The sequence below is a fragment of the Diplotaxodon limnothrissa genome, linkage group LG13 (assembly GCF_057381915.1).
Source record: "Diplotaxodon limnothrissa isolate DT_005_m linkage group LG13, D_limnothrissa_male_GT1.1, whole genome shotgun sequence".
Taxonomy (NCBI): domain Eukaryota; kingdom Metazoa; phylum Chordata; class Actinopteri; order Cichliformes; family Cichlidae; genus Diplotaxodon; species Diplotaxodon limnothrissa.
Window position 1 is genome coordinate 22052353 of NC_140608.1, and position 16564 is coordinate 22068916.

General features: G+C 39.0%; 1 protein-coding gene across 3 annotated transcripts; it reads left to right on the forward strand.

Annotated features, from left to right (window-relative positions):
• The first annotated feature begins 801 nt into the window (after positions 1–801).
• On the forward strand, positions 802–15296 carry fam204a (family with sequence similarity 204 member A). Of its 3 annotated transcripts, XM_085369515.1 has the most exons (8): positions 802–1114; positions 1407–1500; positions 2365–2395; positions 2646–2751; positions 4268–4357; positions 14642–14751; positions 14933–15015; positions 15115–15296. In XM_085369515.1, exons 1-7 carry the CDS (start codon positions 899–901, stop codon positions 14982–14984), a joined length of 699 nt encoding a protein of 232 aa, XP_085225641.1. In that variant the 5' UTR covers positions 802–898; the 3' UTR covers positions 14985–15015; positions 15115–15296. The 3 variants fall into 3 exon arrangements, with proteins under 3 accessions (XP_085225641.1, XP_085225640.1, XP_085225642.1); XM_085369514.1 differs by having other exon boundaries at positions 14933–15296; XM_085369516.1 differs by having other exon boundaries at positions 2649–2751; positions 14933–15296.
• Positions 15297–16564: the final 1268 nt, after the last annotated feature.

A 16564-nucleotide genomic window follows, 5' to 3' on the forward strand; every position in this document is an offset into this window, starting at 1 on the left:
AGTTTGAGGTAATTGACTGAAGAAAGAAAAACGGAGGTCCTGTAGCTCTCCTCCAGTACAGCACGCAATACTTATGTTTAAACTTAAGGTGTGTTTCCCTTTTAATGTCTGGCTTACCTGAGCACTGGTTTTAGGCCGTTTTACATACACATCAGTGTCACTGGTCTTCCCCATTATGCTACACTTGCATAGCACAGAAAATACAGACTGTAATTTATGTATATTATGGGCCTTGCAATAAGATGCAACCAAAGAGAGTCTAATGAGAATGAGTGTGAAAGAGCAATTTAAGGCTAGATGCCTCTGCCAGTGCCGGGGGCTATACAAGATTTGCATGCTAATCATTCTAATAATAATGTAATGCCCAAAGCACTTTAAGCAAATTGCGAACTATTGGTCAGAGAATGAAGCTTATCTCACAGAGAACATAACACAAATATAGGTTAACATTTGAATGATTCCTGGTAATTCACGGACCTGTCAGTAGCCCGGCTCACCTCAATTAGAAACGGTCCAGCAGCTGTTTCACTTTTCTGTAAAGCTTGAGCTCCTTCGGAGCTAAAATACCTCCTTACCCGAATACTAGGAAAATATTAAGGAATATGTTAAATAAAACCTGAACTTCTTAAAAGTTCCTACCAATGCAGCCAATAAGAGGTTGCTTTTAGTCCTCGTGCTCCACTGTTTAGCAACAACGCTGATTGGACGTTGTGCTCAGCGCTGTTTGCGATCAGCCAATCGGTGCCATTTAGCAGGCAGCGTCGCAGTGTTTACCCGGAAATGACAGTCGTTCCTAACAACTGTTGTGGAAATCTGTAGTTTACCTATTACGGACCGTTTAAAATACAGTGCAATCATAAATTACCCGTATATGCTGAATATAATCTACTGATTCGTTATGTACAGCGGACTCCTGCCCAGTGGTTTAACCGAAGACGACCTCAGTTCAGATGACGAGGAGGACAAGCCGGGCGATTTAGAAGACGAGAAGAGGGAATTTGAAAAGGGCTCTGCTAAAAACACATGCTCGCTGGAGGAGTCACAATCGACTCACACTGCAGCCAGTGACTCTCCGACATGCAGTATGCCTGGCATATCCCAAGAAATGTGGCAAGTATGTTGTATTGATCTTATTTTTCATTCTAGGTACAGGCTAACCTCTTTGGTTTTAGTGATGCCTGTATAAATGAAGCTAACTCTGAAAGTTAGCTTCACGCTAACTATCTCTAAGTTTACATTTACTATTGCTGCAGTACCCCCCAGCCCAGCTCAGACTTAAGCTAACGGTTCATCTGAAGTGAGAAAAGCAGGGTTTTGAAGCCCTCTTCGTATGTCACATCTGTACAGCTGCAGCAGAAAAGAATCAAGAGCAGTGATGCTGTATTCACTTTGTATGTGTCTTTAAGAAATTCCAGGATCTGCGGAGGAAGAAAGATGATATAAGGATATTAAAGGTCACAGAAGACAGAAGAAAAAGGAAAAGAAGAAAGCGAAAGAAAGGTAATGTAGTTCTACATCCAACAGATGGGGGAGTTTTTGTAATTCAGTAGTTCCAATATCAATATATTGGCCAATATTAGTACCTTACTCTGCTCTGCTGCAGGTGCTGCAGATACTGCAGAGCATTTTGGAAGAAGTGAAACTTGAGTAGCTCTGCTGGACATACTGTGTGAAGACAGTGTTTATAAAATAAGCACCTTTTATAGCAAAATGTATTTATAATACTGATATATTTGTGATAGGCTAGTGATAGATTGGTTGATAATATTGGCCAACTAGTTCATCAGTCAGGCTCTAATTGTTTGCACATTTTTCCAGTGGACAAAATATTGGTCAATTTGTAAGAAAATAAACCTTTGTATTTGATAGAAACTTACCTTAAAGGTAGTCGAGCAACTTATTGGTACACATGGTATAGCTAACAACTGAAGTAATATCAGGGGTGCCAAACATAAGGCCCGGGGGCCAGACAAAGATTCCAGTCCAGCCTACTGGATGTCTTTGGAAAATCTGAAGGAAGATGTACATTTTAACTATATTGTCATACATTTTGACAGCTCGGTCTACTGATAAAGACTTCTCCCGAAATCATTCGTACTCCCCCAATGTAATGATGTTAAACAATTAAACGACAGTGTAATTGCACTATGTTGAAATTGCACTTCTTTTTCTTATATTGAGATAGCTCAGGTATTGCTTATGCAGTTAAACTACTACATAAAGGGGAATTTCACTGGTTTGGCCCACTTAAGATCAAAGTGGACTGTACGTGGCCATTGATGTAAAGTGAACTTGACAGGCAGACTCATACAGAAGAAACCTACGTATCATTAACTTGTTTGTCTTGTGCGTGTAATTTCACAGGAGCAGAAAGTGGGGAACCTGCAGAAACAAGGTACTGTTACACAACATTACAGACTATGAATAGTCAGGTAAAGTGAAGGATGTTTCCTTTCCTGTTTGTCAAACTATCCTTACGGGCAAATTCCTTACAAAATGCTGTCGCCACAAAGTATGAAAAACACATAGATCTGATTAGAAGGGTAACAAAAGAAATACAGTCAAGTTAATAAAAAGATGGACACGATATATGTCTTATTGCAATGCTGGTCTACATGAGCATTAACAGACATTTTCTCTGTCAGCAGAGAGCGTCAAGAGGAGCGGGAGAAGCACTGGGATGAGCTTAAGCAGTATTTTGGTGTAAATGATCGATTTCATCCCCCTGCATGTTCCAAACCCCCTCCGAAGGTAACAAAGACTGCCTTCCAACTTATCTTCTGAGGTTTAATACTGTGTCTGTCTTAGCTGTTAGAAACACCTTCACATCCTTTGTGTTTCGTTGCCACTGTACCGTCTCATTGTTTTACGTGATATGACATGTGGATTAGGGGGACCTTTATAATAACTCAACCTGACATTGAGAAGTACATTGGGGATTATGCTCAGCTACGTTTAGTGATAAGATTAGGGTGAATCTGCTTTCTAGCGTGGTTAAGATTCAAGTGAGATGTAGGATTTTTTTCTTCACCTGCAAAAAGACTGAAAATCCAAGTGTTGCTTGGCAGAAGATGAGATGGTTACAGCCTCTGTGACTGCAGCTGGAACAAAGACAAAAATGTAAAACTGAACTTTCTTCCATTTGAGTGCATTTCAGCTCTTAAAGATGACCAAACCTTTAATGCAAAACGATTGCAAATTGCTAATGAAGCAAAAATATTTGCAAGCTTGATGAACATTACGATTGACCAATGAATGGGAACTGTTCTAATTTCAATGTGAAATCCCTTTAATGATTATTTTGGAGTATTTTGTGCTTAATTTATCTCAGCAGCATAAGATTGAGGGTTTTTTCTTTTTTTTTTTTTTGTGAATTTAGCCTCATTTTGAATGGGGTGCCAAGCTGGATGTAACAGAACTTGCCACATTATCATAATGAGGTTCTCTTTCATCACTCAAATGCAGATCCTTGTAATTAATATATTATTTCGAGTCTGGCAAGTCTTTCGAACAATTTGAAGTGAGGTAATTGAGGAAAAACTATATCACAGTTGCCAGATGTGATTATTTATCTGGCAGCAGCTTCTCCAAACCCTAACCTTAAACACAGTTCACAGCATAAACGATGACCGTCTGTCCGTTTGAGTTCTGCTTGTGAGAAACTGCTGGTGATAACTGAGTTCACGAGTCGGATCGGGTACGTTCAGGACATTGAACTGTAATGAGCGCACTAAATCAGAGCTGACCAATCGGAGTCAAAAAAATTAATAAAATTCTGCGTTTTAAAACTTGATGTTTACTTTACTGTACTTTTACAGTGAGTCAACAATACATCAGAGGGGACACATTAATAATTGCAGTTTCTTTCCAGTGTATCTTTTTTTTCCACCATGATGAAATTTGGGGGGGCTGAAGAAATCTGGTACTCGGCTCGCTGAGATAGTCTCATCACAGCAGAACTGCCTTGCCATCAGTGACCGGGGGCTTCTCGGCACCCCCCTCTGCTTAGGCCTGTAATGGAAATGTGTAATTAAAGAGTCACATTTATGTTTGGTAATCTCCTGTAGCATTTCTAAGATTTCCCCACTAATATCCAATCAAAAAGGTTTTCATTTGTGAAGCGAAATCTACATATTTGTAGTAATGGCAATCATATTAAAAATAAGGCCCTGGGGACTTTTGAAGTTACTCTTTGATTTTTTTTTTTCTCTACCCCTATTTCAAAAAAAAAAAAAAAAACCGATTTTTTTTTTCCCCTCTTCTGCAGTCCGGCCTAGAAAAGAGCATAGAGAGGGCCATAGCTGAAGGGGACATTGCAAAGGCGGAGGAGATGAGCGACAGACTCGCCACTCGAGAGGTACGTTGTGCTGATAAGAGATCTTTGGGGTGCTCCCGCTGTGACAAATCAGGCTAATGGATCCGTGGCCATTTCTGCTGCAAAGACATAGAGGAACAAAAACACACGCAGACATCCACCATTCAGTCCTGCAGCTCTTTTCCATTGAGTTAATGGAAAGCCCTCCCCTTAGTTTTGAAGTGCGGCAGTGTCTAAAGGACTTTTGGCTCTGCTTTTTAATGAAGGGTACATTGCTTTCAAGCCAACTGTTAAATCATTCTCCAGGTAAGAGTTTCATACCTTTGAAGTGTACATGTCCCTAAATGCAGTGCCTGAAGTTTTGTAACTAACCGCCTTGGCAGGCATCAAGGATCAAGTGGTTTGAAACTAATTTAGCATAAAATGTAGCCCACACACACATAATTGTGGTTAAAAAGACATACAGCTGCAGCGTTACTTCTCCGCCGGAGCATCAAAGTTAAACTTCTTTGTTTTATGATGCATTTTGCTTACAGCGTCGCATGAGCATTTTCATTTTGTAATAGTGGCAACAAAAAGATGGAACAGGCTCAGGTTTTCCTGGCATCTGAGGATTTCAATTTGGAGTTATAAGGTGGGAGGGGCCGTCCATTTAACGCTGCTCAACAGAAAAATTAAAGTTATTTAAACGTGGTGTTCAAAAATGTAACTTTTACTCTCATGTTCACGTAGTGGACGGCAGCTAGAGCCATTACTGGCTTCGCTGTGGAGAAGAAACATAGGAGGTGCAAATGATGTGATTTCTTTCGTTAAAAAAAATCTGGATATGATTCGATTTAAAGCAAGTAATCGAAAAACAAATTGCAACCAGAACCTCTTGAATGGATAAGGAGGTTTCTAAATGAAAATATCAACTGTGCTAATTGTGTGAGCATTACATTTGTGACCTAGTATCTCCATTGTGTAATAGACATTGGTGTGCAAGCATTAGAGCCCCTTCATATTTCCATTCTAACTGCGAGCAGAGTGATCGAATATGAGGGAGTTAAATGAAAGCTCTTGTGAGTGGCACCTGTGCTGTACTTTCAGAAAGCCTCTTAGAGCGCTGGTGGATTGGTTTTAGCCTGAGCTGAGGTTCTCGCCTCCCTGGCACCTGCCTTGTGTCTTGCCAGAGCCGTGATGGGACCTGACAGCAGTTTGGCAGCCGCAATTCATTGTTAGGCAGTGATAACTTCATTTCAAGAGAGTATAGATTTGACTATTTTTAAATCCCTAAATGCTAGCTGATGCAAAGTTGTACAGGTTTTCTTTCGAATACAAAGACAAGCAGTCCTGCTCATAGTTAAAAAAGAAAAAAAAATGGGAGAGAAATGGAAGCTAAAAGCCAGAAAGTTTAAGGGATTCTGAATCAGTTATAAAGGATTATAGTGTATATTAATGCAGCCTGTATTTCAGATAGCATTTAGGACCAGAGTGTTTGTTTACCGCCTTCCTGTTCACGTTGACGGGAGCACTGTGACAAACATTTAGAGGATCAATAATCTCCGCTGTGGCCAGAATCAATTTCAAGGTTATAATTGAGTGGCTCATTTGGCACGGAATTGCTTAGATGTTTAATTTGTTTACGGTCATAACATCCTGACATGATTGTGGCAGGCTTTTCACTCGAAGAATAGGAACAGGTTTTCTTCGCGAAAAATGCAAAAGCATTCCGACAGCTGTGAAGAACTAAAGAGGCCTGTTTGTCCCTCTAGGCATTGTTTTGTAAAGAAAATGCTGGTACATGTTGGATGACAATGTTTCAGAGTATTTTCATCCTCAATCTAATGCATTCCCACTTATCTCCTCAAAGCAAAGGGAAATAGAAGAAAGATAGAGAGCTTGCTGTCAGAATCCCCTCTTTTGTAAGACGGAAATGTTTGTTTCTGCTGTTTTGAGCTCCCACAAGTCAATTAATGATTTCCATTTGCTCTACTTCCTTTCTTACGTTTTTTTAATCTAAACATTAAAACAATTTGGTAAAACCCTGTTTTGAAGGCTCCTTATAAATTCTGAGATATGTTTTCTTTCATCTGTCAAACTTCTAAGACACGCGGCTTGGATATTGCAGGTTGTGGGTTTTTATTCTCATTACGGTTTTTAAATATGTTTCAAAGCTGAAAGCCTTTGTTTTTAGATTAATTCGTGAAGACATGCTCAGATTTTTAAATAAACATATTACCCCTCTAAAGAAATTTTTATTATTGTCTACAGTGCATTTCCAAAGCTTCCTAATGTAGTTTAATAAATTATACAGACAGTTTCTTTTCTCATAAAGATGCCTGTTGATCCTCCTCAGCGCATTTAGATTTCTTTTCACATGCTTTAGAAGACAGAAAACAATGTAAAAATCTCCTTGCCTCTAAAGTAGTCTTAATAGTTCAGTAGATTAAAAGGTGCAAGTCCTCCAATTAAGACTTGGTCTCCATCCTTTGATTACTGCACATTATTTTACTCTGCAGCAAGCTGCGTACGGGCTAATTAATTCTGTAATTAGCATAACAAGAAGTGACAGACACATACACTATAAACGGCTCAAAGCATGTCATGAGGCCTGATAGCATCCAGCAGCTCATATTTAGCAGATTGATTTTTCTGTTCCTGGTAAATGAGCTAGTATGAAAAGATTATAACTGATAAGTAGTAAAGAAAATCTTATGTTATCTTATGTTTATCTGTAGTCACTGTATCAAACAGGATCAAATGCAGTAAAACCAAAGCAATCAAAGTGTTATACTTACTTTTTCACACGACTATAAGGTACTGAAATCTACTCAATTTCTACATCTAACTCTACTTTTTGACTGGGTGCCACTTTAGCTCACATGGTCAGACTGCAGCGGCCCAGATTTGAGTCTGACCTGTTGACAAAACCCCCCAAAAGCTTAAATCATCCATTAAATCATCAGCGTCACACAAAACATTCAAAATTACTTCTGGAATTTGTGTGATTGTGATTTACATGTAACAGGAAGAGCAGTGGACCAACGATTGATCCCTGTGGGACACCATAATAAGGTGCTTTCAATATCTAAATAAATATGATTTAAGCTATCAGGTTATCACACTCAAAAATTTTATATCCATCCATCTTTTCTATCCACCCTACTTGTTAACGATTCAATTCAGGGCCGCAGGGGTGGGAGCCTGGAACCTATGCTGCGTGTCATTCATTGGGAGACAGGCACACCTCTCGACATGTAGCCAGCTTACTATTACAAATTATTCTAAGTCCTTTGAAGGGTTATTAGAACCATGCAATTTTCGGAACAATGACTACTTATTCTATAATGACTGTACTCTAAATCGGACACTAATGTAAACTACTGTCTTTGCTGCACTAATCCACATTCTCATTGTAGTACTTCAATCAACAGGAAAAATGAAATATCTATTTTATTAAACAGAGCCGCTGATCTGTTTTTGAATGTATCCGTACATTTGCTTCATATACAGTAAGTGGGTATATTTCTTTACAAAAGACCATCATGTTGTGTTAGCCTTTTATTGCCCCATGGCTGTCATCACAGTTATTAGAGTGGCATTAACATTTCAAAACAGAAACTCTCTGTAGTCTGCCACAAACATGGATGTCGGGTGTATTTCATGACTTGCAGGAGCTTAAGGATATGAAAAATGAAAAACTATGTTGCATTGCTGCTGGCCTCACCATCAGGATGGAAGCAGCCCCATGTACATGGCCACAAGTACAAAGAAGGTGTCTTAAAAGACAGTTTTTCTTTTCAGCCTATGCCCTGCAACAGAAAAACCACCACCAACAACAAACTATGCACGGCCCAGTATGTTTTAGACCAGAGGCTGACCGGCATTGAACTTTTAAGGCCTATACTGGTATTTGGTGATTTAATTGGATATCGGAACTGCTACATGTAGTCCGGATTGACCTTTTGTCGTGGAGCTTTCTTGTTATGCCACTTTGAGTAATAATAACGTGCTACATCCAAACTGTTTAAAAATGAATCCCTCCTAATAGATTGTATTGTAATTAGCCATATGAATATGTATTAACTGGAGCCATTTATAGTTTCTGTAGCTTTTGAACATGCGGATGGTTATAACATCCCTCATTATGTTCTAGCTTGCATTTCAATAGTGCAGCTGCTGAAAGGAAAAGCCCCACTGTCCTTGAAATCTACCCTTTGGAAAGCCTCGCTTAAACGCTGTGAAACAAAGGTGGCGCGGCATTTTGTCAGAGGAGACATGGTGGCTTAGTTGAAACAAAGAGCTGAACTAAGAGTGTTTCATGATATTTATGTTATTTAACACCTTTTTTCTTCTCGCCACCTTCCCCCCGCCATGCCCTGTGTTTGTAATCAAAAAATTAATGAGCGGCGCTTTTGTGGAAAGTAGGCTTTATCAGATTTTGACTTTCCCCGCCCCACATCAGAGAAGGAGTCTGACTCCGTCTCCCCTGCGAGCCCCCCCAGGCCACCTCGCAGAGAGTTCAGGGAAACTCTCCTCTTTGTTCATTTTTCCTTCAGCATAAGCAATTTATCACTGAATGAACTTTTATTGTATCTCTGGATGACTCACATTAAATTTTCGCCCATTAATTTTGAAATGGATTTTGAAATGGGTACTAAGCTTTTATCAAATGCCTGGGAATCTCATTTGGATTATTGTATTTCATTAATTACTTGATAGACAAAGCATACTTTTCAATGTAGATTTGTGTGCTGTTTAATTAATTAGCATGTTTTCTCTTTTAATTAAAGCCATTTTTTTTAAATTAAAGCCCACAGCAAAACACATATATAATTTGTTTGTAATTAGGCCTTAATTGGTGGTAGTGGAAGCTTAGCACCCTTGGTTTCTTTTTTCATGATTGCCATTTTATTGCCAGTCACTCATTAATTAAACAGTTTTTTTCTAATTAGCTTATAAAACTGTTGATGGCATATTATTCTAAGTGTGAGTTCAAAGCTTGCTAATAAGCCTACCCTACTCAGAGGAGGCGAGATAATGAAATGGCACAAAGCAGACGAACTTTCAGAGATTTTTTTTTTTTTGTCTATTCCCTAAAGATGACATCTTGTATGTATCTAGGATCAGATTACTAGAAAAGGAAATGGAGACATTGCTGTTCTCCTGTGCCTTCCCTGAAGTGCCATTGTTTTTAGCTTTCCGTGTAATTCTGTTTGTCAAAGAGGAGGCAAGATGACAAAAAGCTCTAATGAGGCTGCCCCAAAGAAAACTGACACTGTAGTGGGAATATAACAGCATGAAGGTGCGTGCTATGATATTCTGACTGTATTATAATGAAAACAGTGACACATTGTAATTGTTTATCCTTCATTATTAGACATTGACAATCAGTGATTTACCTTTTCTACGATCACTGTTAAGCTCCTAAGAAAAGCTATGGCAGTTTGTCCATTACATAATTACTTTGTTTGCTATTGGAAAACAGTAACAACATATTCTGCTTACATTAAAAAAATTAGATATTTTACTCTATTATTTTAATTTCCTTCAACTTTATAGTCTGGCTTCACCACAGAGTTTTTCTGAACTAAGTAAATGAAAACCCCAAATAACAAAAAATGGCCAAAAGATCTTTTATTGGTGATAACTAATTCCACATTGCACTACTTCTTTTTATAAAATCTAATGTATTGATAGATTAAACTGCTCAGCAGTATGTACAATTAGCAGCCCTTTGGCTTTATGTTGGACGAAATCAATTTGAAGACAAGTGATGGACAAAACAGTCTTTTACATCAACAAAATAATCATTTGTTTCAGGAGTCAAACCAGCAGGTATGAACAAATGTATCCTTTTTAACAAAGTGCAGCTGTAGAGCAAAGACTCGATGCATCTTTAATAATAAATAGCTATATTTCCTTATGTAACATTTGATTTCTTATATTGGAAAAAAAAAATCTTAGTTTGTGTAAGTCATTTGTATCACTTTGAGTCGTTTTCAGAAATAATGACAGTATCTTTTCCTTTGTGTTCTGTAACAATAAACTGACTATCATTGGGTGTTGACCTGGCCCTCCAAAGGCCTAGTACAAGTTAGACTTACTGTGAATCATGTAAATAATCTGTAGACGACTTGATAATAAAAACAGCAGCAAGAGAGCACCTCTGATTCTAGGGTCGGATTTTTTATTTTACCTCAACCTATTGTTTCACCTTGGAGATTTAAATAACGGACTAACTAAATAAAATCTCGTAAAATCTTTTCTTTTGAATACGATATGGGTGGTGCTGATTGACCCCTCGATCTTTTGACCTTCCCTGTCCTGCTGCAACGCTGAGGCTAAGAAGCCAGAGACACGTATTTCTTCCCCCTTCCACCTCAGTCCTAAGAAATTATGCTGAAATAACACACAAGCTGCCTAATCTGATATTCATTCCTTTCTTATATAGCCCTGCTTTCCAAAGTTGACTAAGGCCACATTATTTAGGCATTAAGGTAGTGTGATAAGGGAATTAGGCTGGTCATTAATCGTTTACACGTCAAATGCAGCAGAGCAGCTCGGGGAGGTGATTTAGTGAGGCAAAGCCATATAGCCCTTGTTAATCCACCTCTCACACGTTTTAATTGGAAGAGGCTTCCTGGATAGGAAATTTATGAATGGATTTAAGGCCATTTCTTCCTTAAAGCCATCATTTATTTCATATTGTTAATAGGAGCTTTAACACTTTATCCACATGGAGACGTATTTTTCTCATCTCCCATTCAGCTATTGTCTTTTTGCACTGGCTGGTTAATTGCCACAATGTTTTTATGATCCCTGTGCTACAAAAGGAGGGACGCAGCGTAAAACAGACACACAAATGAAAACAAAGTGTGAAAGCGTTATTATGAGCAACTTTGTGCGTGATTTCCACACACGCAATGCAAATTTTGACGTATTTATTTTTTGTATCAAGGCCCCATGTTTGGGTCTCTGCTTGAATCTCCATGACGACCCAAACATGGATGAACAGAAAACGGCACTATTGACTTAACCCTCCTAGTGGCCTTAAGCTGCTGCTGCTGCTGCTGCAGTGCCAGCATTGTGCAGGCTGAATTTTTTGCCTTCAAATCTTCCAAAGGTCAGAGAATTAATCCTCTGAATAAACCTTGTTTTTAGCAGGGCTGCACACAGGCCACACAGGAGAGAGAGGGAGAGAGAAACGAGGCACGGGAAACATGCATGTGATGGACATTTAATTGTACATTAATATGTGGTGGAGTGGGAAGAATTGCCTTTTAGGAGCCACATAAACAAAGAATGCAGGAGGTTTTCCTGTCTCCTGCCTTTATTCCCGCTTTGTACTTCCATTCTTATTTTTCCCCAGCCTGTGATGTGAAAGGATTTGGCACTAAGATGCACGCAAGGGGAGGGGGGAGGAAAAAATCCTGAAAAGTGGATCAAAAAAGTAAATGAAAAATAATGTCATATTACTGAAAATATGAGAGGCTAATTTGTGCCGACTTTTTGCTAATTTTGTTCTCGCCACAGAAAGAGGAGCCGTCACCTGCTCGGCGCCACAGCGCTGACAGTGCCAGTGATCCATGAAATAAGCTGCCGCTGGCTTTGTTCAGATAAGAATGAACAAATCTGCACAATGTACTGCTCTCGGAATCTCATTTTCATACTTGCATGCAGGCTAAAAGAAATAAGCTGTTTGCAGGCTTGATTAATCAGACATTTGAGGGGGGTTTTTTTTGTCTCTTTGATCTGTTCTGTCTCCTAGGTAACTTGGTTGACATTAATGTTGAGCCCCAGCAAAGACAATCAGGGAGTGTAGACTAAACAGATATAAAAAAAGAAACAGGGAAAATATTAAAGACCTTTAATGCTTTAAATGTAGTAAAAGCTGTGTTGTGAATTTAAAAGAGGGGGAAATGAGGGCCATGGAAGTGGGTTTTAATTTTGCTTTTGGAATGTTCAGGAAGGCGTGTTTTCAAGACCTTTTGCATTTCAAATGCAACCCCACAGGAGAGCAGGTTAATGTGGGTAATCCTCGTGTAGGCAAAAAGAAAAAGCTCTGTCAGTAAATCTCCAAATTAAACCATTTAGCATCATGCAGTTTCGTTTGATTTGCTCCCAGAATGAGCCAGTGTGGCTTTCTTTCTTTTTTTTTCCTTTACAAACACAGAGAGCAAGAGCTGTTCTCAGATTTGTCAACAATTTAATAAATGTGTGGTTTATAATCTCAGCATGCATCAGAGCCACTCAGAAGCATTTAGCACCTACGCTGCTCTGCCAAGAAGCAGGGAACACCCTGAAGTGGTTTTATCTGCTCGCAAATCTACTGCAAATGTTTGAGCAACCGTCCCCCCTCCTTGTTATAACTCTCTTAAAGAGGAGAGGGGAGGAGAAAAGAGGAGAAAACATGATTAGAGGAATTTAAAACCTATAAAAATGGCAAAGAACTGGAGAACTGTCATAGTATGTACGCTTCAGGTTATGCAGACTCTCTCACAAATCTTCCAGTGACTGTATAGATGAATGCCTTGAGGGCCTAGCCGGAGCCCAGTACTTGCAGCCAGCCGGAGCCCTTATCTTAAATCCAAGCAAAGTACCATTAATCTTTTTGAAAGACCTTTATGGCTTTTAATGTATCCCAAATTAGAACATTTTACACCCTTGGTTCCTGAAATATGGTGATAAAAAGCCTTTAGAGTTTAATTTTTCCTGCCTGCTCGCTCTGACCTGCTTAATCCCAGCATGCATTAGGAGATATTTTAGTTTCAGTCTTTCTAATAAAGTTTATCCCACTTAATTATAATTGAAACATTTTTTTCCAGCAGGTCTTTTTTTTTTTCAAGTGGCGCAGTGGTGGCACATTTCTTCATTACCTTAAGACTTTCTTTCCCCCTTGATTGTACTCTGAATATTACAAAGAATTACCCAAAGGTTTGGTGAAATTGTTCCAAGTTGTTTATCAAAGTTTGCCTTTGCTTGAATAATAAACCTATCTCAGGAGTGAAAGAGGGGGCAGGATTTTTCCCTTTGTTTCCTGTGCTTCTGTGTGACTGGGGTTATTGGGATTATTCTGCTTCACAATACACACATATGCCTTCCCTGGGATTTGAATGTTTGCCTCTTACAGTCACGGTCATTCTCTTCACTTCTGATTTCAGGGACTGCCTGCATTGCTCCAAAAAAAAAGTCTCTTTTACAATTGGAGACGAGTGGAAAACGCCTTTGCAACATTTTTGAAGTGGAGGGGGGGAGGCAGCACAGCTGACATCGTCTGTCATTGTTTGTTTAGTATTTCATTTGCACATTAAAAAAAGGATCTAAAAGAAACAGCATTGAGAGGATGGAGGGGGAAAGACTGTAAACTCTAAGCTGAAAAACACAGCTCTTAAAATACATCAAATATATAGTGATGAGAATTTTATTGAAACAGTGCTCATGTTCAAAAAAATAAAACTACACTTTTTGTTAATATTTGTAGAGACCTGTGCATAATATTCAGCTTTTAGTTCTCTACAACATCTAAAAATTCTTTGCAGTCCTCGAAGAAAAAATGTCACATTTAATCTATCATCTAAAATGTGAGAGAGCCGAGTGACTTTATTCGCTACTCTTTGACAAAATACAAAGAAAACAAGCAGATATTGATATTTTTTCCACTTTTCTTTGTAATCTAAGCAGGTGTTGTCCCTACTTCCAAGTTTAGCATCCATTTAGAAAGTGTGTAAGAAGCTTTAGCTGCTCAGATACATCAAGGAAGGTTCAAATCCTCAGTAAAAACAGGAACATCGAGTCCTGCTACAGACCTGACTATGCAGGCTTTGGGATAATATATAAAAACAGAGCACGTTGAAGCAGATTTTCTCCATTATGATGGGGCAACCCGTCTGCCATGTACCTTTTAAAAAGAGCTGCTCACATATTGACTTCATTTTTTAGTTTTTTTTCTTTTAAATGCTTCATGACTTGTAAGATATTGTACATCTCATTCATAGAAATAAGCAGGTGTTTGCTGCAGAATTATTGTTGCATACATGTAAAATAGCATTTATTCCTACTGAATGAAATATATAATGTAGGCTTTCGTGGTCACATTCTGTCAAATATGTTGCACTCAGTCCTGACGTCACATATCGCCAGACTTGCTAGACTGCAGGATTGTACGGCATTCACGTGTCGTTTGGTTTAATGACAGTTTTGCTGTGGTGTGGAGGAGGCATCGCAGGCAGCAGAGACTTCGACAAGAAGCCACCCTCACACATCAGTCAGAAGGGGCTTTTTTCTTGCCACAGACTGATTTTCATTCTCTAATGAGCCTCTCCTCTGTCTGCCTCCAAATAGATGGCCGTGAAAATCGCTCAAGCTGCTGATTGCCGTGACTTTGTGCAAGGCAAACAGGAAGAGGAAGCTTTGAGGGCAGCGCAGAAAAGGAAGAAGCAAATAGCCTGGGGGTATGACGTCTGTCTCTGGTCTCATGTTTATGTTTGCCATCATTTCTGCCATGCGCGACCACTCTGGGTTCAAGTACAGTTAAGATAGAGCCGCCGAAGCCTGAATTAGCTAGTGTGATTGAAGTTGATGGCTAAAATGTATTCATAAGAGCTTCAAAGTTTTTTTTTTTCTGTTTTGCAGCTTTGAGGCGAAGAGGCGGTGGGAAACCAAAAGCAACATGGGCTACATGTGAAAAACACGGAGGAAGAAGAACAAGACTTTATGTGTGTGTGTGTGTGTGTATATATACATATATATATATATGTGTGTGTGTGTGGCAGACTGATCATGTTTCTTCTTATAATTTTTTGTATATTTTGAAGATTTTACAGCAGCAGCATGGGAGAGGAGAAAAGTCAGCAGTTGGCTGAGATGAAAAAAAAAACCCAATCCAAAGAGTAAAAAGGAGGAAAAAATGATGGAGCATTCAAATTAATTCCTAAGGCACCCACTGGTGTCTGCATTGTGTTATTTTTCATTACATTTCAGTGATTTGAGCGTTCTGCCCCCCCCTTCAAATTAAATCTGGTGTACATTACTGGATGATGCGTTTATTTATTGCTGTAAAGTGGGTTAATCATGAAGGCGCTCTTTTCTTCTTCTGAGGAAGAGAAAGGAAAGATTAGAGCTCTAATGCAATGTACAGGATAATGTGCGATAGGATTTGGGAGTAGAAAATGAAATTTGGCTGCTGTAAACTGTTGTGAGCAGTCGTAAACTGGAAGTTCGAAGCAGAGGCTTTGCTGCTGGCCCTCGCCCATGCTGGGAGACTCGCTATTGTTTCGGAGCCTGAACAAGAGGCGCACGCTGTTTCTCGAAGCATACACTCACTGCTCATTGTGTGATGAGCTCTCTTCAGCATCTGTAAACTCGTCTAAAAACCGTTCCTCTCCCTCTTACTTTGATCTTTTTTCTTCTTCTGCTTTTTTTTTTTTTTTTTTGATCTGCAGCGCTTGCCTCCGCAGCTACTCAACACTTCTGAAATGCTCATTCAGATTCCAGGAAGTGTTAATTGCAACCAGCAAGCACAATAAAAAGCTGAAGAAAGATAATTACTTTTAGTCATAAAGCTTGATTTTTTTTTTTTTTTTTTTTAACCAAACCACTTTAAAAGAAAAAAAAAAGACTGCTTTGCTTCAAGGTAATGAGAATTAAAAATTAATCCACCTAAGTTGTTTGCATTTCACATATTTGAGCACTTTGTCCCCTGGTGAGGCGCGTTCTCATAGGCTCACTGCATCGGTATGGAGTAAATTTAACAAAACATCAGCAATAAAAGTTTTTAGGTCATTATGACGCAAAACACCTGAGCTAAAGAAAACCAAATATGAGCTCGAGAGAACTTGGTGAACTTTAAAAAAACAGGCAACTGTTTTGTATCCTCTCATGTCACGTGACTGTGTCAGAGAAGCTGTCAGTTGGCGGGAATTGGTGCTAATTAAACTATTAATTATCTCTGTAATGAGACACAAGTTAAAACTGTGTTAAGCACATCAAAGTACAACATGGGATTTCTTCACTTTGATGAATGCTATGAAAAATATATCTTGACTGAAGAGTGAGGAAACATCAGAGATGCTTCATTAACGGCAGCAGAATTAGGAAGGAAGCAAAAAAAAATGTATGGCCTTTGAAAGTTTTTGGATAAGTGCTTAAGCGCGAGACATTTATTACAGGGAATTACTGGATGCAGGTCTGATTATTGCATATTTCACAAACATTGCAGAACTTTCCAGAGATAAGAGCGCTCCAAGAAAACCGGCCTCCTTTTTT

What these genes read in the sequence shown, in the direction of transcription:
- fam204a (XM_085369514.1), top strand. Translation starts at nt 899, where the DNA reads ATGTACAGCGGACTCCTGCCCAGTGGTTTAACCGAAGACGACCTCAGT. An exon ending in GGGGAACCTGCAGAAACAAG is followed by an intron (nt 2,396 to 2,645) that starts GTACTGTTACAC and finishes TTTCTCTGTCAG; the next exon opens with CAGAGAGCGTCAAGAGGAGC. An exon ending in GTTCCAAACCCCCTCCGAAG is followed by an intron (nt 2,752 to 4,267) that starts GTAACAAAGACT and finishes CCTCTTCTGCAG; the next exon opens with TCCGGCCTAGAAAAGAGCAT.